The sequence below is a fragment of the Thamnophis sirtalis genome, unplaced genomic scaffold (genome assembly GCF_051295495.1).
Source record: "Thamnophis sirtalis isolate CommonGarterSnake01/CBP01778 unplaced genomic scaffold, rThaSir2_p1.2 scaffold_6, whole genome shotgun sequence".
Taxonomy (NCBI): Eukaryota; Metazoa; Chordata; class Lepidosauria; order Squamata; family Natricidae; genus Thamnophis; species Thamnophis sirtalis.
The window spans coordinates 127851263-127873795 of NW_028261386.1; the positions used below are offsets into that span (position 1 = coordinate 127851263).

The window sequence follows — 22533 nt, forward strand, 5'->3', positions numbered from 1 at the left end:
GAGGTTTCTGCAATATGTCTGTATTGCTGTTTGTGCAAGTGAGGAAAAAATAGATCCTCTGAAATCAAGAAGAACTAGTTTATACCCCTTTGATTGTATACAGATGAATCACAGCCTCCCCACCCCCAAGTAGTAAAGTGAAATACACAGTACTCACAAATATAGTATCATCCTGATCTCATTAGGTTGAACATTAAGGAATGATTTTCTGTTGTACTTTCAAACATCCTGCACAGGAATCCTTACCCCACAATCCAGCAAGTTGTTTCTTTCTATGCCTTTGCCATTGTTTGATTCCCAGGGATTGCTTTACAAATGTGTAAAAGAAGAACAACCTATTATGAATTCTCATCTTCAACTTCACACGTTACAAACTACACATAACGTCAGGACACTTTTGCTGTTCCAGTGGTGATCAAGGGAACGGAAACAAGTCTTTAACTCCCCAAATTACTCCGTTAAAATGTTCAGATTTCAGGTTTATTCTGCTGAGTTAGTTAACAAAATGCACATGGCTTAGCAACCTGCTTTCAGTGATGCCTCACCTCCATCCACAATGGAGGGAAAAGCCACAACAATGCAAATGTATTTGTCCAACCCGATTCTGAAAGCTTTGTAGAAACTGCTGAGCAAAACAAGACCCACCAAATTCGAGCACCATTAACAAGGGATAGAAGCTGCCCTCTCTCTGTGACCACGTTTTTTTGTTTTGTTACGGTTGTTGTAATACTGGGTTCAACAGCATTTTATTATCACCTTTCAAACAATGTGTTGCATTTCAGAAGAAAGCAAGAGAATTCCACCGTCTTGCTGAGAGAAAAAAAAAAGTGAAGCAAATGTTTTGTGTTTCCTGTAGTTGTTTACCAATCATTTATCAGGTGACTATTTCCAAACAATTCTAGAAATTTACACTCATGAGACTTATTTATGTGTTTATTTAAGAGCTCTTTCCCTCCTCATCCCAGATTCATTATTAACAGAGCCTTCAAAAAGAGGGAAACTGTCAGAAATTCTGTGCTAACTCATCTTCATTACAGGCACATCTATAAATTCTGGGGACACTTTCCCAGCTGAAGTCACAGAGGGATGCAATCAAAATGTGTACGTGTAGAAAATGGAGAAAGACACCTTCAGCTATCAGGTAGGAAAAAAAAATAACCAGGAGAAATATTTTTTTTATCTCCTCTCTTGAGTGTTAGTACTTCACAAAGATGGAATATGTTTATTTTTTTTTTATTATTATTAATTTTTTTATTTTATCAATTTCATATATACATTCACAATTATATGATCTCATAACTGTTATTAATAATATGTATTTATCACAATTTTTCCCTACAGTTGACAATATACTTGAAGATTGCTTTCTTAACATCCCATAGATCCATCTTATCTTACAACGGTCCTACTTCTTCTTCCCTCCCTCCCTCTTTCATTCCCTCGTTTCTTCTCTCCTACTCCCCTTCCTTCCCTCCTTCCTTCCCTCCCCCTTCCCTCCTTCTCTCCTTCCCTCCTTCCTTCCTTCCTTCCCTCCTTTCTTTTCTCCTTCTCTCCTTCCTTTCCCCCTTCCTTTCCTCCTTCCTTCCCCCCTTCCTTCTCTCCTACATTCCCTCCTTCCTTCCTTCTCTCCTTCTCTCCTTGGAATATGTTTATGTTACTAAACAATTTGATGTAGAGTGATGTGAGTCTCCTCCTATAATAAAGTTTTAGTATGCAATGGCGGAGAAGAGATTAATCAGCCACAAATCCCACTTCTTCTTGCCTTGAATCTGATTCTGGCAAGTAGGCAAAATTACAAATCTGTTATGGGGAATACTCAGGCAAGCACTGAAACCCCTTTTTTCTTTGAAGCTGAAAGTCTCTCGAAGTCCCCTGTGCCAGCTGATTATTTGTACTAAATTGGAAAAGTTAACTGCTCCAAGATGGCACAATGATAAGGTTGACAGAAAATATATTTGATTGATTGATTTAATTTGTATGGCGCCCACTCTCAAAGAGACCCAGGGCGGCTAAATAACTATTTAAATAACTATCACTGCTTCAGAGCATAAACTTTCTATATCCCTGACTGTATTGGTTTTATAAAGTATATGTGTATGTGTGTGTTGGGTGTGGGAGAGAGAGAGGGACAGAGAGACATAGAGAAAGACAGGGATCTAATCACTTAAGATACATCCCGATAATTGCTTTAAACTGATGGAGATAGAATATTGGGTTATCTGGTACTTGCACGATGTTGAAAGACATTACTTAAGTTCTTTAGTTGACTATTGTGAATTTATTCTCATCTTGTTTTATTCAGCTTTTTACATGGTATTGCCATCAATTATACAGTTTTGAGTGAACTGTTCACAATGGGATTTTGTTTACTGCAAACCAGTATACAACATTTCAAAAAGCGAACTGTCCATTTGAGAAAGTGTGACTTGGCAGAAATACCATGCAATATAACAAATTCCATTCAATATTTATAGCATGAAATCAAACGTTCAAGGGAAACATTCTGGTAAATTCAAGGGTATGTCCTTCGACTTTCCTTGGCTACATCCCAGAAGAGAAACCCTTATGGAATTGTGATTGCCTTGTGATTTATGGATTTGAACATTAGAAGGGGCAATTTATGAAAAAGAAGGAAATTATGATGTAACCTTAGAGAGAGAGGGTAAAATACAAATGCATTTATAACTGTCAAAAAGATCAGAAGCTGCTTATTTATAATGTTTTCTTTCTATTTTTTTGTGTCTTACTTATTCACTATTCTTTATTTTTTTTCTTTGTTCTCTAACTTTGGAATTGTTTTTATCATCTTTATCTATCTGTCTGTCTGTCTGTCTGTCTGTCTATCTATCTATCTATCTATCTATCTATCTATCTATCTATCTATCTATCTATCTATCTATCTATCTATCTATATCTATCTACCTACCTACCTACCTACCTACCTACCTACCTACCTACCTACCTACCTACCTACCTACCTACCTACCTACCTACCTCTATCTATCTATCTATCTATCTCTCTCTCTCTCTCTCTCTCTCTCTCTCTCTCTCTCTCTCTATCTATCTATCTATCTATCTATCTATCTATCTTGAGCCAAGGTGGCGCAGTGGTTAAATGCAGCACTGCAGGCTACTGCTAGATCAGCAGTTCAGCGGTTCAAATCTCACCGGCTCAGGGTTGACTCAGCCTTCCATCCTTCCGAGGTGGGTAAAATGAGGACCCAGATTGTTGGGGGCAATATGCTGACTCTCTGTAAACCGCTTAGAGAGGGCTGAAAGGCCTATGAAGCGGTATATAAGTCTACTGCTATTGCTATTGCTATTGCTATCTATCTATCTATCTATCTATCTATCTATCTATCTATCTATCTATCTATCTATCTATCATCTATCTATCTATCTATCTCTATCTCTATCTATCTATCTAATAGCAATAGCAATAGCAGTAGACTTATATACCGCTTCATAGGCCTTTCAGGCCTCTCTAAGCGGTTTACAGAGAGTCAGCATATTGCCCCCAACAATCTGGGTCCTCATTTTACCCACCTCGGAAGGATGGAAGGCTGAGTCAACCCTGAGCCGGTGAGATTTGAACCGCTGACCTGCTGATCTAGCAGTAGCCTGCAGTGCTGCATTTAACCACTGCGCCACCTTGGCTCTTATCTATCTCTATCTATCTATCTATCTATCTATCTATCTATCTATCTATCTATCTATCTATCTATCTATCTATCTATCTATCTCTATCTCTATCTCTATCTCTATCTCTATCACTATCTCTATCTCTATCTCTATCTCTATCTCTATCTCTATCTCTATCTCTACCTACCTACCTACCTACCTATATCTATATCTATCTATCTATCTATCTATCTATCTATCTATCTATCTATCTATCTATCTATCTATCTATCTATCTATCTATCTATATCTATCTTTATCTATCTATCTTTATCTATCAATCTATCAATCTATCAATCAATCAATCAATCAATCTATCTATCTATTTATCTCTCTCTATATCTATCTATCTATCTATCTATCTATCTATCTATCTATCTATCTATCTATCTATCTATCTATCTATCTATCTATCTATCTATCTATCTTAGCTTTGTGAAGTCTGAAAAGGTTGGCTGCTACTACCAATTGTAAAAGCAAAGCAAAAATACACCTTCTATTTCCTGGATATACATTTGCAATATAGCAAACATATTTGAGGCTTCATCTGTGTCAGAGCTCTCTTGAATTCAATTCTAGTGTCTTTTTTTTTCCAAGCCCAAGCTTAACCTTGACATTTATGATGAAAGAGAAATGGAAATTGTCTCGATCAATTGTATATTCTCAGCCTCCTTTTTTAAAAAAAAATTACGGTTCCACGGGTTGGCATTTTGTCAGGGAAGGGAGTGAAAGACAATTAAATCAATGCCCTGGTTTGTTTTTATTAGACATGGTGTATTTAATCCCAGCAGCTAGATGGTAGCACCGCTTTGCGCATGCATTTATGAGCAGCCCAGATTTGGTTCGAGGATGTGGAATTGAAACTTACATATCAGGCAATAGAGGCATTTTTTCCTGAAGAAAAATCGTTGTAAGATCATAGGAAGTTTGGTTTTCCCCAAGGAATCTTTGTGCTGATAAAAGTGAAAGGCTAGCTTGCCTATAATCTGCCAATGAAAGATAATCAGGTAAAAATATAAGGAAAAACAAAGGACACATTATTTAAATATTTAGGAAGCCTTTGAGTAGATGATGTTTTATATAATTTAAGTCATAGTGACTTAAATGTGATCTTTTGGAATGTGTGTATACATATATCATCTTTCCCCCAAAAATAAGACAGGGTCTTACTTTCTTTTGATCCCCAAAATAAGTGCTTGGCCTTATTTTTGGGGAGGTTTTATTATTTTTGAGATCCAAGAGGCTCCTTAACCTTGGCCCGTGGCCTGCGGTCCAGCTGATCCAGAGGAGGCTGGAAGTTCTGTCTCTGCTTCTGGCACACTCTTGCCAGCCCTAGCATTGCTGAGCTTGCCAGAAAGGGCACGGCAGCTGGGGTTTGTAGGTGCAGCCTCCAAGAGGCCATTCCACATGGATGGCAGGTGTATGTGGGGCGCATGGGGCCAGGAAATGGCAGGGACCGGCTGCGCATGGATTTAAATATTTTAGGGGAAGGCTTATTTTAGTGCATGAGCTCAAAAGCCCGATTGGGCATATTATCTGGGGAGGTCTTATTTCCGGGGAAAACAGAGTATTCACAGGATCTCATTTCATGGCTGAAGCATTATAGTCTAAATCAGTGGTGAGTTTCAAAAAATTTTGGAACCTACTCTGTGGGTGTGGCCTCCTTTGTGGGAGTGGCTTGCTGGCCATGTGACCTGGTGGGAGTGGCTTGCCAGCCATGTGTTTTCTTTCTTTCTTTCTTTCTTTCTTTCTTTCTTTCTTTCTTTCTTTCTTTCTTTCTTTCTCTTTCTTTCCTTCCTTTTGTCTCTCTGTCCCTTTTTTCTTTTTTTCTTTCATCTCTCTCTCACTCTTTTTCTTTCTTTTTTCTTTTTTTCTTTATTCATTTCTTCCTTTCTTTCTCTTTCTCCCTCTCTCTGTGTCAGTCTGTCTGTCTGTCTCTCTCTCTGTGTGTAGCAGTGGTGGGTTTCAAAAATTTTTGGAACCTCTTCTGTAGGTGTGGCCTGCTTTCCGGGTCCACTTGTGGAACCTCTTCTAACCGGTTCGGTAGATTTGATGAACCGGTTCTACCGAATAAGTGCGAACTGGTAGGAACCCACCTCTGGTCTAAATGCATATTTCATTTAATCGAAGCTTTCTGAACAAAAAGAGTTTCTGATTTTTGGCAGACGTCTTCTGAAGTTGACCGTGAGGAAACTGATGGCAACCGTATTTGTGGATTGAGTAGCAGGCAAAGAAGCAAGATCAGGAGGACGCAGCTCTCAGCAGCCGAACGTCAAGCCATGGAGGAGTCTCTTCAGGCAAACTCTTTTAATCCAGATATGCAGGAGCTGTACGTAGACAAACCTCCTCCATTGCGGGAAGCAGGTGAGACCCTCCCCAAAGATTCCCAGGTAAAAGAAGGCTTATCCCACAGCCAAGAAGAATCATGCAGAGACGACTCAGAAGATTGCAGGGGTGTAGAATCATTTGGCAGAAAAGACCAAACATTTGAAGCTGACGTAGAGAGCAAAGATGAGCAACGGGGGTGGCTAGACGCAAGGAGGAGCGAGGAGACCTCTGAAATAGCGTCATGTGAAGATAACACTTGCTCAGTGCGGGATGGGGGTAAGTCCCACCCGACAGAGGAGATGGACGGGGATCATCCTATAGCAACCCAGGAAAAAGAAGACCGGAAAGACGTGTCTGTTTTGGAGCCTGGCATTCCCAACCAAACTTTGCAAGAGTTTAAGCGTGTATCGAAAGAGAGTCCCTTGTTAAGCAACTGGACTTGGGACAGCAGTGAACATAGGCCTACCTCTTGCCGTGCACGTCTGAAGTCTAGGGAGGAACAGAGTCAATGCATGGAAACTCTTCCTCCTCATTTAGGAGGCATTGACCAGGAAGTTCCCATTGTGCACACGCATGGATCAGGGCAAGGAGGAAAGCCCCAACTGGGTTACAATTCTGCTGGGCTGGAGAAACAGCCATCAAAAATGGATGATGTGGAACAGCCTGTTGGGAGTCAACAGGCCCCTTTTCCAAAGGTGGCCAGAGCTCCACCTGCTAACTCTGAGCCCACATCTGGTAAGCCCATTAAGTCCCACGTGAAATAGAGGGATTGTGCTATTATCAGCTAAGCATACGATACAAATAAGATTGGTGAAATTGATACTATGGCGTTATAGGTTCACCGACAAAAGGGCGCCCGACAAAAGCGCGCCCGACTAAACCGCGGTGACAAAACCGTGAGTTCTAAACCGCGCCGACGAATGAGCGCTGAAGTGTGCCGACAACAGCGCGCCGACAGAAGCGTACTCTAACCCTAACCTTAATCCTAACCCTAACCCTAAACCTAACCCTAAATCTAAACCTAACCCGAACCCTAACCCTAACCCTAACCCTAACCCTAACCCTAACCCTAACCCTAACCCTAACCCTAACCCTAACCCTAAACCTGATCCTAACCCTTACCGTAAGTTAAATCGCGCTTCTGTCGGCACGCTGTTGTCGGCGCGTTGATGACATTGCGGTTTTGTTACCGTGGTTTTGTCGGCATGCTTTTGTCGTCCGCGCATTTGTCGGGTCACGGGCGTTATATGCTATCTTCATTCAAAAGCAGCGTTGTGTATAAGGAGAGATAAAAGAAAATGATAAACCACAAGAATCAAATTATAAGGAAAATTAGACAAAGCAGTGACAGATCTGTTAAAACGGGAGCAAACTGCAGCATCAAGATAGAGTGAGATGCTGTGGCCTGTTAGATGACATTGCAAAGATTTCATTCTCACCCGGCCACTACATAGTACAGAACTTTTGCTGGAGAACGATGGTTTCCTTAGCAGATTTTTTTATTATTATTTTTTCCCTTCTACAACACCTTACAGTTATTACATCAACATTGTTATGTCATCATACCTGTACATGTATATAATATTTCGCTATATATATCCCGAGCTGAGGTGGCGCGGTGGGTAGAGTGCAGTACTGCAGGCCACTTCAGCTGACTGCTATCTACAGTTCAGCGGTTCAAATCTCACCGGCTCAGGGTTGACTCAGCCTTCCATCCTTCCGAGGTGGGTAAAATGAGGACCCGGATTGTTGTTGGGGGCAATATGCTGACTCTGTAAACCGCTTAGAGAGGGCTGAAAGCCCTATGAAGCGGTATATAAGTCTAACTGCTATTGCTATGTGTGTGTTTAGTGTGTGTGCATATATATGTGTGTGTGTGTGTGTGTGTGTGTTGTATTTGTACTGATAAATAAATAAAGGGAGACTAGTATAGATCTATTTCAAGCTATTTAGCTCTCATCAGCTAGCCATAGTGGGATTAGAACCTGTGCTGCATCTTAGGCAGATGTGTTAACCACTAAGCCACAAGGTTCTCCTCCTTATCAGCTGAGCCAAGGAAATAGGTATGTATTTAGTGTCACAACCCCTGGTATGGCCAAATATGGGAGGAAGCCTACTGCTTCCTTTCTCTGTCTATTGGCTCGTCACAAGAGACCATCCAGACAGAAACCCAATATTTTTACTAATATTCGAATCCCAGTAAGGGTATGGCTAGCTGATGAGAACTAAATAGCTTGAAATGATCTATACTAGTCTCCCTTTATTTATTTATCAGCACAAATACAACACACACACACACACACACACACACACACACACACACACACGGTATATAGTGTGTGTGTGTGTGTGTGTGTGTGTGTGTGTGTATGTATGTATGTGTGTGTGTGTATATATATATATATATATATATATATATGTATATATATATATATATATATATGTATATATATATATATATATATATATGTATATATATATATATATATATATATGTATATATATATATATATATATATATATATATATATATATATATATATATATATATATATATATATATATATATATATATATATATATATATATATATATATATATATATATATATATATATATATATATATATATAGTATATGTCACACATATACTAAGGAGTAACTCTGGTTACTGGCAAAAAAAAAAAAGAGGGTTAAAAGAGATATTCCAACAAGAATTATATGGCTCTCAAGTCATTTGGCTATTCTTACTGAAATTCTCTTAAAAGCCAATTACATTCCAGTTTTGATGATGTAGGAGATTCCAATTCCACTCTAGATTGTGTGGGAAGCAAAAGGTGGTACATTTAATTGGCTCCTTTGTGGAAAGAATCCCATAGACCTTTCGCATAAAAGAGTTTAATGAATAATAGAACCAGTGGGTCAGCAAACATAAAAAAAGACTAGCATTTTCCTTTTTTCGGCAGCAGGTCGTTAATTATACCCTCAAATAATCTGGCTGTGGATTTACTATCTTGGAAAACTGGGATTAAAATTGATTTATTTTGCTTGAGTAGATACCATCACATTTGTGTTTACAAGAGCCAAGGTGGCGCAGTGGTTAGGGTGCAGTACTGCAGGCCACTTCAGCTGACTGCTATCTGCAGTGCAGCGGTTCAAATCTCACCGGCTCAAAGGTTGACTCGGCCTTCCATCCTTCCGAGGTGGGTGAAATGAGGACCCAGACTGTGGGGGTGATATGCTGACTCTGTAAACCGCTTAGAGAGGGCTGAAAGCCCTATGAAGCGGTATATAAGTCTAACTGCTATTGCTATTGCTATTCTACCAATCATATAGATTGATAAAAGTGGTTTGGTTCATGATAACCTATGCCTAGACCCATGATGGCGAACCTATGGCGCATGTGCCTGAAGTAGCACGTAGAGCCATGTTGCCTGGCACGTGTGGCATCACCCATTCCTCTTCTGCGTTTCTGGCCTTGGTGCGTGCGGCAGGGCCGGAAACTGGAAGAGCTGGTTTTCCGTTTTCCGGCATGAGCATGCGTGCCGGCCAGCTCTGACAGCCACCTCCCTTTATATGATCACCTGAGGACATTTCCAACACTTGGCAAACAGCCTATATTTATTACCCTTTGCTACATCCTGCAGTCAGAGGACTGAGATTTATAACATTTTTTTTGGCTGGAAAGTAGTGCTTACTTCTTGTTTCTGGCAAAATTAAAAAGTCCATTGGGTACGATGGATTTGCTTCATAACTCTTGTCATTCACTTAATGACTATGGCCCAATTTTTTTTTTTTTGTAAAATTGGGGAAAGCCATGGGCTCAACTACAGTTGCAGTCAAAGGACTGTTTAGACTCCAAGCTTGGTTTTATTTGAAAATCACATTTATTTATTTATTTATTTATTTATTTATTTATCTATCTATCTATCTATCTATCTATCTATCTATCTATCTATCTATCTATCTATCATCTATCTATCTATCTATCTATCTATCTATCTATCTATCTATCTATCTATCTATCTATCTATCTATCTCTATATCTCTGTCTGTCTGTCTGTCTGTCTGTCTGTCTGTCTATCTATCTATCTATCTATCTATCTATCTATCTATCTATCTATCTATCTATCTCTATATCTCTGTCTGTCTGTCTGTCTGTCTGTCTGTCTATCTATCTATCTATCTATCTATCTATCTATCTATCTATCTATCTATCTATTTATCTGTCTATCTATCTATCTATCTATCTATATCTATCTATCTATCTATCTATTTATCAATTTATTTATCAATTTATTTATTTATTTATCTATCTATCTGTCTGTCTGTCTGTCTGTCTGTCTGTCTGTTTGTTTGTTTATTAAATTTATATGCCGCCTAATCCCGAAGGACTCCGGGCGGCTTACAAGAAAGAGAAAAAAAAGACAGTTTAAAATAACAACACCTCATACATTCATTCAAATCGGGCTGGACCTCAACAGTGAGGTCAACAGCCCCAGGCCTGCCGGAACAGCCAAGTTTTTACAGCTTTCCTGAAGGCCATGAGAGTCGGTATGGTCCGGATCTCTGGGGGTAGCTGATTCCAAAGAGTCGGAGCAGCCACAGAGAAGGCTCTCCTCCGGGGGCCCGCCAGCCGACACTGTCTGGCTGACGGCATCTGAAGGAGGCCCAATCTGTGGGATCTTACTGGCCACTGGGAGGTATGTGGCAGTAGGCGGTCTCAGAGGTACGCTGGCCCTAAGTCATGTAGGGCTTTAAAGGTAATAACCAACACCTTGAATTGCATCCGGAGATACACATGCAGCAATCTCTTATTCGGGGTACACAAAATACTTGGATTGAGTTATTCTCAAAGTCTAATACTATTAAAGTGACTGGCTTGTTCAGAGGAGGAACAGCTGCTTTAAAGGCATGCCTGCATCTCTTTGTCCCAAGTGTGAGAAGTATAGCTATATAAATTTTACGAACCCACAAACAAGTGTGTGGATGAATAGTCAACACTATTGGAACTGGTAGCACAGGTATGCACTAAGCTATGTGTTCCAGAGGAAGCAGCAACATTAACACTTCAAGGAGAAGCACCTTACTTGGACCAATGAGTTTGGGAAGGATCTCTTTTGAACTCTTTGCACAGTCCTGTTATTTATATTTTTTTTGCTAACTTCTTTCTTGTGTTAAGTGTTAATCATTCAGTCTTAAGACAGGTTCCCTTCATTCCATCCCAGAATTCAAAGCAGGGTGAAGCCTTGGAATTCTTCTTTTTTTAAAAAGATTTTTATTAACAAACATGTAAAATACAAACACACAAAAATTAGACGTATACCACATTTACACAATACAATACGAACAGGAACTTCCTGTTCTTTATAATAGCAATCATCAATCGATACCGCTCACCTTATATTATTTCCCCTTCTATTCTATTTCATTTGGATTTCACCATTCTTAACCCTCTTATTTTACTCATAACTATTATTTTTTGAGTTTTGTTATATTCCTTCATTGATTCTTGTTTCTTTCCTCCATCCACCTATACCATTTATCCCATATCTGGTAGAATTCTGATTCTTCTTTTCCCTGGATTTCTTTAGTTAGTTTGTCCATTTCGGCACAATCCATAACCTTTCTTATTATTTCATCTTCACTTGGGATTAATTTGTTTTTCCATTTCTGGGCAAAGGCAATCCTTGCCGCCATAATTATATGTAGTATTAAATACTGGATTTCTTTTTTGTATTTTGCAGACATAATTCCTAATAAAAAAACTTCAGGTTTCCATTCTATTTTAACCCCTGTTATTGCCTCCAGCCAATTTTTGATCCTTTTCCAAAAAAATTTAGCCTCCTCACAGATCCACCGTAAAGGGTAATATGTTCCGTGTATTGGAAGAGCCGAGGTGGCGCAGTGGTTAAGTTGCAGTACTGCAGGCCACTTCAGCTGACTGTTATCTGCAGTTCAGAGGTTCAAATCTCACTGGCTCAAGGTTGACTCAGCCTTCCATCCTTCCGAGGTGGGTGAAATGAGGACCCAGACTGTGGGGGCAATATGCTGACTCTGTAAACCGCTTAGAGAGGGCTGAAAGCCCTATGAAGCGGTATATAAGTCTAAGTCTAACTGCTATTTGCATTTCCAACATTTTGGGGAGGTATTTGTTAAGATTTTAGCTAACCTTGTGGGTGCCAGGTGCCATCTGTAAAACATTTTGTACTGGTTTTCCTTGTATGCAACTGATAGCGTCGAACCCTTGGGATTCTTAAGGGCACCCATCTCTCAAATATCATGTCAAAAAGTACGTTAATGGCAAATTATTAAACCCTGCCTTATGGTGACTGCATTTTAATTTTTCATTTAAAGAAAAAGAATCCAGAAGAGATTCCAGTGGGAAGAAACTGGGCAGTGACAGTTTCCTTCACTTCACCTCTGAGATAGAGCACATCGAAGAACAGATGGCAAGGGATAACGTCCATTTTGTCAGGTTTGAAACCACAGATATCCACGGGGTGTCAAGATCCAAGAGCATCCCTTCACGGTTTTTCCGGGTATGTCTATATTCTTTTCCTGTTTCCTGGGCACACTGGCCCTCCTTTTGCTGTTTTGCACAGCTTTGTTACTCTAGTATGCCATAGCCCTTAGGTTCACCAAGAACCAGTGGTGGGTTTCAAAAATTGTTCGAACCTACTCTGTGGGTGTGGCCTCCTTTGTGGGAGTGGCTTGCCACCCATGTGACCGGATGGGAGTGGCTTGCCGCCCATGTGACCGGATATGAAGATGCCGACGACACTTGTCAGAACCACCTTAAATTACCTCACACACAGCACCGGCATGCATAAGAATAGGATGTAAACTTGTTTTTTAAAAGGCGTCTTTGGTTTGCGTTAAAACAACTTCAACACACGCAATGTTCTGATTGCACCACAAACGCAGTCGTCATCCTTACCTTTCACAGAGGCACTGAGTTTTATAAATAGGAGCATGATAGTGTAGAATAATCATATCCAAGGACCAGTGATGGGTTTCAAAAATTTTTGGAACCTCTTCTGTAGGTGTGGCCTGCTTCCGGGTCCACTGGTGGAATCTCTTCTAACCGGTTCGGTAGATTTGACGAACCGGTTCTACCGAATAGGTGCAAACTGGTAGGAACCCACCTCTGCCAAGAACCTTCTAAATATGTTTTATTCATCACTCTCCCTCTATTATTAAGAAATTTTAATTCATGCAACTTGGCCACATGTTTCCTTTTTACACATTCCAGCTTTTCCTCCTCATGTGTATCTTTTTTTATTGATTACCTTAACAAAAGGTTGGTTTGATCTGATCCTAGAAAATTTCAAGAGTCCACGGCAAACAGTGGGACAGCATGTGAATTACTCTAGTGACAAAACCCCCCAAATTTTCTGAGTGGTTCAATCCAATCAGATAATACCACAGAAATGCATAATGGTTTAAATTGTAACGTGGTAGTACAGTATTAGTTATTTTGTTAAGCAACAATTAAAGGTCACATTATTTGGTAAGTTTTCTATGGAAAATAAGAGATCACCAGTAGCTTTTTTGCAGGTTGTTTCTGCAATAGCCAGCATGGGCAGCTTAAAGGCAGCTTTTTTGTTTAATTCTTATCATGAATATTTCAGTTTTCATTCAGTGATCATAAAAATATGCTAGTACAATTAGAAATGCAGTGGCATTTGCTTTCGTGCTATATTTCCTTTGAACTGTAGAAAAATACATTTGGCTTTGTTTTGTTTTTAGCTCTGGCTTCATTAGGCTCTGTTCTTTCAACTTTAAGGTTAAATCTATTGTATTTCATTGATGACATTTAGGCATTAACAGATATCAACTGTTTTCCATGGAATTTAGTACTGCTAAAAGGTAATAAGCTGATAACTTTTGTAGTCATTCTGTGTGTGTTTGCCCAGCTCAGTTTTCTAAAATAACGTATACTTGCTTGAATTAATGCCATCTGAAGAAAATTAAACGTGACATGGAAGTATAAATCATTCCTTTAAAATACTATTATCGCTGCTACTGTAATACCAGGAGTCGTAAAATACGATCGGATTACTTTTTATTCTTATTTATCCAGAGACTCAGATTATCAAGAAGCAGGAATACAGCTTTGTAATTCACTTTCTGAATTAAAAGCTCTATTAAGTCATGCTCTCACAACTGTGCATTTCCAGTTCACAATCTAACTAGCAAGGCTGGATTTCAGGAGAATTGAATAGGACACCTCAGTACCTCATTCTGTCCTAAACACTATAATTCCTTTCTAATATTATAATTTCCAGCAAAGCTTGGCTTGTCCCAGTGTGGCAATCTTTTCTTACTGCTTAGTCAGTAAGAAAGTAAGTACTACTTTTTCAGTCGGAATGCCATTGCCTCATTTAGTTCACATGGGAACCATCTCTTGTTCTGAGAAGTTTTTCTTGTCTTCAAAACATTTCTGTTTTCATAGCAAACTTCCTTCTGTATTTTTCCACACATGTAGCAGTTGACATTTCTTAGTACAATCCTTCTATCTTTATGGCCTGATTTATGGAACTCAAATGTATTCCATTTTCTACGCATGTGCAGTCATACGTTCATTTATTTATTTTTATCTTGCCTCCATTATTTTTATAAATAACCTAAGGCAGTGAATCAGTGGTGGGATTCAGCCAGTTCTCACCTATCCGGGAGAACTGGTTGGTAACTTTCTAAGCAGTTCGGAGAACCGGTTATTGGAAGAAATCTTTTGTTTTTTCCCCACTTTATAGCAATAGCAATAGCAATAGCAGTTAGACTTATATACCGCTTCATAGGGCTTTCAGCCCTCTCTAAGCGGTTTACAGAGTCAGCATATTGCCCCCAACAACAATCCGGGTCCTCATTTTACCCACCTCGGAAGGATGGAAGGCTGAGTCAACCCTGAGCCGGTGAGATTTGAACAGCCGAACTGCAGAACTGCAGTCAGCTGAAGTAGCCTGCAGTGCTGCATTTAACCACTGCGCCACCTCGGCTCCTTACAGGGCTAATCCTGTAAGGAAGGCAGGAAGGAAACATTCTGGAGTTGTTTCCAGCCTCATCTTTATTGCCCTGCTTACAGAAACAGCCTCTCCAGTTAACACTTATTACCATTGTAACAACTAAGGCGAAGTGCCCATCGACATGAGTGACACTGACTTGGCCATGCCCACATGATCACATGACCACCGAGCCCCGCCTACCCACCTAGTCATTTGGTCAGAGAACTGGTTGGTAAATTATTTGAATCCCACCACTGCAGTGAATGTACCTAATAGTCATTCCTCCTACTATTTCTCTACAATAAAACCACTGTGAGATGGTTTGGGCTGAGAGAGGGAGGATTAGAGCAAAGTCATCCAGCTGGCTTTCATGCCTAAAGTGGGACTAGAACTCACAGTGTCCCGGTTTCCAGCCTGGTGCCTTAAACCACTAGGCCAAACTGCATAGCACTGACAATGTGGCAGCTACACCATGACATTAATGATAATACTGGCCATGGCAGATGGTTTTGCTGTATACTGGTGTACAGTTATCTACTGAATAACACTATGACTATTGTTATTACTGGTGCTATTTTTAGAAGGTGAAATAAAACCTTACAGCCTGATCTTTACTTTCTGCACTACTAAAATACTGTTACCAAAATGGTGGGTAGACTCACTGTGCTCAAGTACTGAGTTGACCATGCTACTCAGGGGTGGGTTGCTAATCCCATTCCAACCGGTTTGGTTGGAACAGGGCCGGCAGCGTCCTCGTGCACGCACGCAGTTCACGCATGTGTCTTAGCGCCTGTGCGATGCTCCAGCTGCTTGCGGAGACTCGCGCAGGCGCTGTATGTGCCATCCAGCTGCTCGCGGAGAATCGCGCAGGCGCTGTATGTGCCATGCGCCTGCGTGGAAGCGCAGAAGCCTTCAAAGACCGGTAAGGAGCGCGGGCAGGCGGGTGGGCCCTTTGCCGTTCCTGGAAGTTACTTACTTCCGGGTTCGCCGACCAACCGGTTCGTGGGGACTGCCGCGAACCGGTTGAAACCCACCCCTGATGCTACTGTTTGGCAAGATTTTGCGTGTTCAATAGGCCAGTCGGTCCACTCCCATTCAGTGAAGAATGAAAGAAACACCCTAGAAAGCATTTTTTTTAGCACAAGAGAAAGGGAGAAAACATATGCAAATGTTTCCTTGAATTGGTAGAAAATAGGCAGCGGAGCATCATTTTTGATAACCCCATAGATTTGGAATGGCCAGGTTTCGGTTCCACCACAAAACCACGGACGACAAAATCGCGGTTGACGAAAGCGCGTATGTGACGTCATCACAGCGCGACGAAAAAGATGGAAAAATGTAAAAATAAAGCTAAAACCTTCCCCTAACCCCCCCAAACCTAACCCTAACCCTAACCCTAAGCCTAACCCTTAACCTAACCCTAAACCTAACCCTAAACCTAACCCTTAACCTAACGAAAAACCTAACGCTAACCCTTAACCTAACGCTAAACGTAACGCTAACGCTCTAAACCTAACCCTAACCCTTAACCTAACCCTAACCCTAACCCTTAACCTAACACTTACCTTTATGTGAATCGGCTTGCTGTAATTTAATTTTTATTTCAATTTTTCGATCTTTTTCGTCGCGTTGTGATGACATCACATACGCGATTTCGTCGACCGCGCTTTTGTGGAACGCGATTTTGACGGGTCACGCAAGTTTCCAGGTCAAGGTAAGGTTTTTCATCAAATGTGTGGCCTGCTTTAGTGCCTCTGTACCATCCTCTGTCCTTGTCTTGTGCCTAGGGACCTGTTTCCCTGGGAAACAGACAGTCCTTTACCAAACTGTTAGGAACACAAACGTATGAAACTTTCCTTTTTCAAGGTCAACGACATGCATCTCTTCACAATTTATCCCTTCCCATCTGGCCCGTTCTGTGATTCAGAGAACGTGTTTTGCAATCAACATGCTGTTGCTACTAAATTCAAGATTAATTTATACCAAGCACACTGTCAAACAAGCATTGCTTGCTCAGTTTGGGAAACAACACAACAGGTAGTGGATTGGGAGCATTTGCATTTTTTTTGGGGGGGGGGGTGCATTTTGCCAAGCACTGATAAATGCTGCTGTCAGGAATTGCCTCATTCCAAAGCCACTTAATGTCTACCGTGTATTGTTAATATTTTTACACGATCCCTCTTTACCTGGCCAAGGTGGCGCGGTGGTTAAATGCAGCACTGCAGGCTACTTCAGCTGACTGCTAGATCAGCAGTTCAGCGGTTCAAATCTCACTGGCTCAGGGTTGACTCAGCCTTCCATCCTTCCGAGGTGGGTAAAATGAGGACCCAGATTGTTGTTGGGGGCAATATGCTGACTCTGTAAACCACTTAGAGAGGGCTGAAAGCCATATGAAGCGGTATATAAGTCTACTGCTATTGCTATTGCTATATAAGTCTACTGCTATTGCTATTGCTATTAACTAGTTTTGCAATTTGAATAATAAAGCTCAGAATGTCAGGCACTCTGCTGCTACACAGGCTGTGTTAAAAGGTTTAAAGATCTCGCAATAAAACACATCTGCAATGGTTCAACCTATTTTAAGTTCAGTCAAGTATTCACTGACTCCCAAATATTATTCAAAGGCCAAGAACAGCGATGGATAAAATCTTTGTTTTTAAATTCAGACTTAGCAGTAAGATATTCTTTGTAATCTGATGGGGAAAATCACTTATTTTATATAGAATGGCCTTTAGAAGTCTGCAGTACTCTTAGCAGTGGTGGGATTCAATTTTTTTTTACTACTGGTTCTATGGACGTGGCTTGGTGGGCATGGCGTGGCTTGATAGGTGTAGCTTGGTGGGCGTGGCAGGGGAAGAATACTGTAAAATCTCCATCCCCACCACACTCCAGGGGAAGGTTACCGCAAAATACCCATTTCCTTCCGATCATCTGGGACTCTGGAGGCAGAGAAAAGAAGGGGGCGGGGCCAGTCAGAGGTGGTATTTACCGGTTCTCCAAACTACTCAAAATTTCCGCTACTGGTTCTCCAGAACTGGTCAGAACCTGCTGAGTACCACCTTTGACTCTTAGGCATTTGGATGTCTTACCAATTTACTGTGTATTGCCATTTTTGGGTGTGATCTATTGGGTAAAGTTTTATCAGATTGGCAGGGTGACACAGACCAGAGGTACATGCAGATGAACTACCTCTATTTTATTGTGAGGTTACATTAAGAGACTCTTGCAAGTCTGAAAGTGCATGACTCTTAATTCATCTTTGCACTCCAAGAAACTATGGAGGGCTCTTTCTGTGATGTTTGCCATGCCCAAATTCTTGCTATGGACTAAAGTTCTTCTTATATGCCCATTACCCTGGCTGTAGCTCTTCTCCCTGTCTCCCAAATTCATCCCTACATACCAGTGGTGGGTTACGACTGGTACGCCCTTGTACGGGGATACCGGAGCCTGCCGGGAGCACCAGGTACCATTCTGATACGGTGCTCCGGAAGGCCCACTCGCTGTCCTTACCTGTATTTGAGCTCTTTGGCGCTTCCGCGCACATGCACGGGGCTTATGTTGCCTGCGCGAAGCTCTGCCAAGCAGCTGGAGCATCGCGGAGGCCACACAGAGGCGTCACGGAGCATCGCAGAAGGTAAGGATGCATGCACATGCTGTGCGCGTTCATGTGGAGGATGCTGGGTCCTGTTGCACCGTACTGGTTGCACCGGGATCCGGAACCCGCCACTGCTACATACCATTCCAAATTTACGATGGAAATTTGTTCCATTGTAGTCAGCCTAGATGACTTAGGAAGAGCCAAGGTGGCGCAGTGGTTAAATGCAGCACTGCAGGCTACTGCTAGATCAGCAGGTCAGCGGTTCAAATCTCACCGGCTCAGGGTTGACTCAGCCTTCCATCCTTCCGAGGTGGGTAAAATGAGGACCCAGATTGTTGGGGGCAATATACTGACTCTCTGTAAACCGCTTAGAGAGGCCTGAAAGGCCTATGAAGCGGTATATAAGTCTACTGCTATTGCTATTGCTATTTCCATACAATTTAAACCAGACAATGTCAGCTGGAGGGTCCCCGGAGGCGAGCCTTCTCTGTGGCTGCTCCGACCCTTTGGAATGAGCTACCCCCCAGAGATCCGGACCATACCCACTCTCATGGCCTTCAGGAAAGCTGTAAAAAACCTGGCTGTTCCGGCAGGCCTGGGGCTGTTGACCTCATTGTTGAGGTCCAGCCCCGATTGAACGAATGCATTTGTTGTGATTTTAAATCTGTCCTTTTCTAATTTTTTTTCTTCCTCTTCTTCTTTTTTGTAAGCCGCCCGGAGTCCTTCGGGATTGGGCGGCATATAAATTTTAATAATAAATAATAAATAAATATCACTATCACGATTTTTCAAGGAGGACATTACAAAAGATTTCAAAGAAAAAATGATGCTGGAAAGTAATTTTATACTCTTGACATAACGATCTTATGGGTGATCGCATTAAAATTTGAAAAGCTATTGTTTCAGTTAGGATACACACAGCTAATATCCCATCTCTTTTCATTGCCGTTCGCTCCTTTAAGATTGTTTCCACCTCCCTAATATTAGCAAAATGCAACAGAGGAAGCCTTCGGAAATGAAATTCTGTAGGGCATGTAGAAACTCAAATTTTAAACTCACAACGTTGCAACACTATTAACATCCTTGTCATCATCATCATTATCCTTTTTAATCTTCCTTTCTACCCAGACAGCACTTAAGGCTACAATGAAATTGAACTTGCTTTCGGTTCTTTGTAGCTGAACACATTTTTTAAAAAATAATATCATAAATTAAAATGAATATCTGCATTCCCGGAGAAGCTTGGTCTAATTGCTGATTCTCGGTATTCTTTCTCAAAAAGGTAGTGAGCAGCATCAGTCCCATAATGCAACACTATGGTTATTCTAGCTGGTGTGTTCTGATCTCTTTATGTCACCATCCTCTCATTTGCTGCTTTCTGGAAGGTCATTAGCGAACTGACTTGATTGTAGGATCTGGACCCAGAGACCTGAAGAGAGCCGAGGTGGCGCAGTGGTTAAATGCAGCACTGCAGGCTACTTCAGCTGACTGAACAGTTCTGCAGTTCGGCTGTTCAAATCTCACCGGCTCAGGGTTGACTCAGCCTTCCATCCTTCCGAGGTGGGTAAAATGAGGACCCGGATTGTTGTTGGGGGCAATAGGCTGACTCTGTAAACCGCTTAGAGAGGGCTGAAAGCCCTATGAAGCGGTATATAAGTCTAACTGCTATTGCTATTGCTATTCCTTTCTTAGCAGCATTATGGCTTGTTTATTCAGCCTTTTGTCTCTCCACCCCACATATGAGCCGTGGTGGCGCAGTGGTTAGAATGCAGTACTGCAGGCTACTTCTGCTGACTGCTGGCTGCCAGAAATTTGGCAGTTTGAATCTCACCAGGCTCAAGCTTGACTCATCCTTCCATCCTTCCGAGGTGGGTAAAATGAGGACCCAGATTTTGGGGGGCAAGAGGCTGACTCTGTAAACCGCTTAGAGAGGGCTGTAAAGCACTGTGAAGCGGTATATAAGTCTAAGTGCTATTGCTATACACACACAGACAAACACATACAAGCATACACATGCAAATAAATATACACACATCCCATGTCAACTCCTAATTCTTCATAATGGTCACAAGAAGTTTCTGATTGAAATATACAGTGTACGTCTTTTCCCTTGGACAAGGGACTTTATGGTTCCTTCTGAGACTTCAAAGGTTTTCCTCCGAAATGTAATGTGTCAATGTGATAGTGCTACTTAAGGATTACTTAATTCATCCAAAGCATAGCCATATGTTCTTCTTCCTTCTCTTTAGACCAAAGCAATTTATGGGGTTGCCATGCCAAAAGGCTACCTTGAGCTGACCTTGAATCCAAGGGACCGTGAGACAGGTCACGCTCCTGCAAGCAGCTTTAACTGTGACATCATCCTGAGACCCGATTTATCAACATTCCGGATCTTACCGTGGGTGGAACAAACGGCAAGGGTGATCTGCGATCCCTTTATGGTGATGGGCAACCCTCTCTTGACCTCGCCCCGGCACATTGCCAAGCAGCAGTTGAATCAGCTCCGGGAAAACAGCTTTGCGCTGTATTCTGCCTTCACGTATGAATTCTGCGTCTACGGCATTGCTGAAATTGTCAACTCAAAGACAATATCTTTTCCCGCTGCCACCCTACTCAGCAACCACGACCAGTCCTTCATCCAGGAACTCATGGATGGCATGTACCACGCTGGGGCAAACACCGAAAGCTTCTCATCCTCAGCTGGGCCTGGCCAGATGGAGATCTCTTTTCACCCAGAGTTTGGGCTTGGTGCCGCGGACAGTGCTTTCACTTTCCGGACAGGCATTAAAGAGGTAGCCAAAAAGTACAATTATATTGCCAGTTTTTTCACCGAGGATGGGTTCTATAATTCTGGCATTCTGACCCACAGCCTTTGGGACAGCAATAGACAGCATAATTTATTTGCTTCTGAAGCCCCAGACCTAACTGAGATAGGGAAGAATTGGATGGCCGGGTTACTGACGCATTCTGCAGCTCTGAGCTGCCTGATGGCCCCCACCGTCACCTGCCGCAAAGCCTATAGCGGGTGTGGCAAAGGCTCCAAGGAAGCTGTGGTTGCCAAGGGAGCATGGAACGACAACAGCTGTGCGTTTAACATCCAAAATCATGGTGACAAGGGAACCTGGATAGAAAACCAACTGGGCTCAGCCACGGCTAACCCTTACCTGGTGCTCTCGGCTACAATCGCAGCCGGTCTGGATGGGGTAAAGAGAAAGCTTACGTTCCAGGAGACCTCAGGGAAGATCCAGAGCTCCACTCTGCCGAAAGCAGGCCTGATCCCTCTGAAGCTGGAAGACGCTCTTGTGGCTCTCCAGGAAGATGAGTGTATCAGGGAAGCGCTGGGGGATTATTTCGTCCAGTACTTTATCAACATAAAGCAGTATGAGGTGGAAACTGAGGAACTGGATGTGGAAAGGAATAAATTTTTGGAATATTTTATCTAGTGTGAAGATGAGATTGGAGAGTTAATAGAAGCTAAGCAATGTAGCTGTAGATCCGGAAAGTCTTTGGATCGCATTTCTTTTATAAGTGATCTTTTAAAGTGACTTTAAGAACTCCTCTTTTTCTTACAAGCTGTAGTACAGCTCATAAAAGTGTAGGTAGCCATGAACTGATTTACTGTAAATGGTTATTAAAAAACCATGAGAAAATGTAATGCACATGAAGTTTTAGTAGAATATTAGTTTCCTATAGCCCTTTATTTGAATATAGGTTGTTTTGCGTGAGACTGTTTTTCCTGGAGATCAGTCTACATGTCCTCTTGTTATATATAGATTTCAGCTGCATTCAGCTTCATGTCTTGTTTTCCTCTGATTAATTACAATTTGGGAGGGGGAATATTACCTCATAGAATGCCATGAAAAGAGACTAACCTGCTTTCTCTCTCAAATAATCAAAGCAAACCTTTCTTCCTGTCTAG

At 41.6% G+C, this 22533-nt stretch overlaps 1 protein-coding gene across 2 annotated transcripts; it reads left to right on the top strand.

Annotated features, from left to right (window-relative positions):
* Positions 1 to 990: 990 nt before the first annotated feature.
* On the top strand, positions 991 to 22281 carry LGSN (lengsin, lens protein with glutamine synthetase domain). Of its 2 annotated transcripts, none has more exons than XM_087719165.1 (4): positions 991 to 1141; positions 5847 to 6744; positions 12366 to 12550; positions 20864 to 22281. In XM_087719165.1, exons 1-4 carry the CDS (start codon positions 1115 to 1117, stop codon positions 22055 to 22057), a joined length of 2304 nt encoding a protein of 767 aa, XP_087575291.1. In that variant the 5' UTR covers positions 991 to 1114; the 3' UTR covers positions 22058 to 22281. The 2 variants fall into 2 exon arrangements, with proteins under 2 accessions (XP_087575291.1, XP_087575292.1); XM_087719166.1 differs by having other exon boundaries at positions 5847 to 6045.
* The last annotated feature ends 252 nt before the right edge of the window (positions 22282 to 22533 follow it).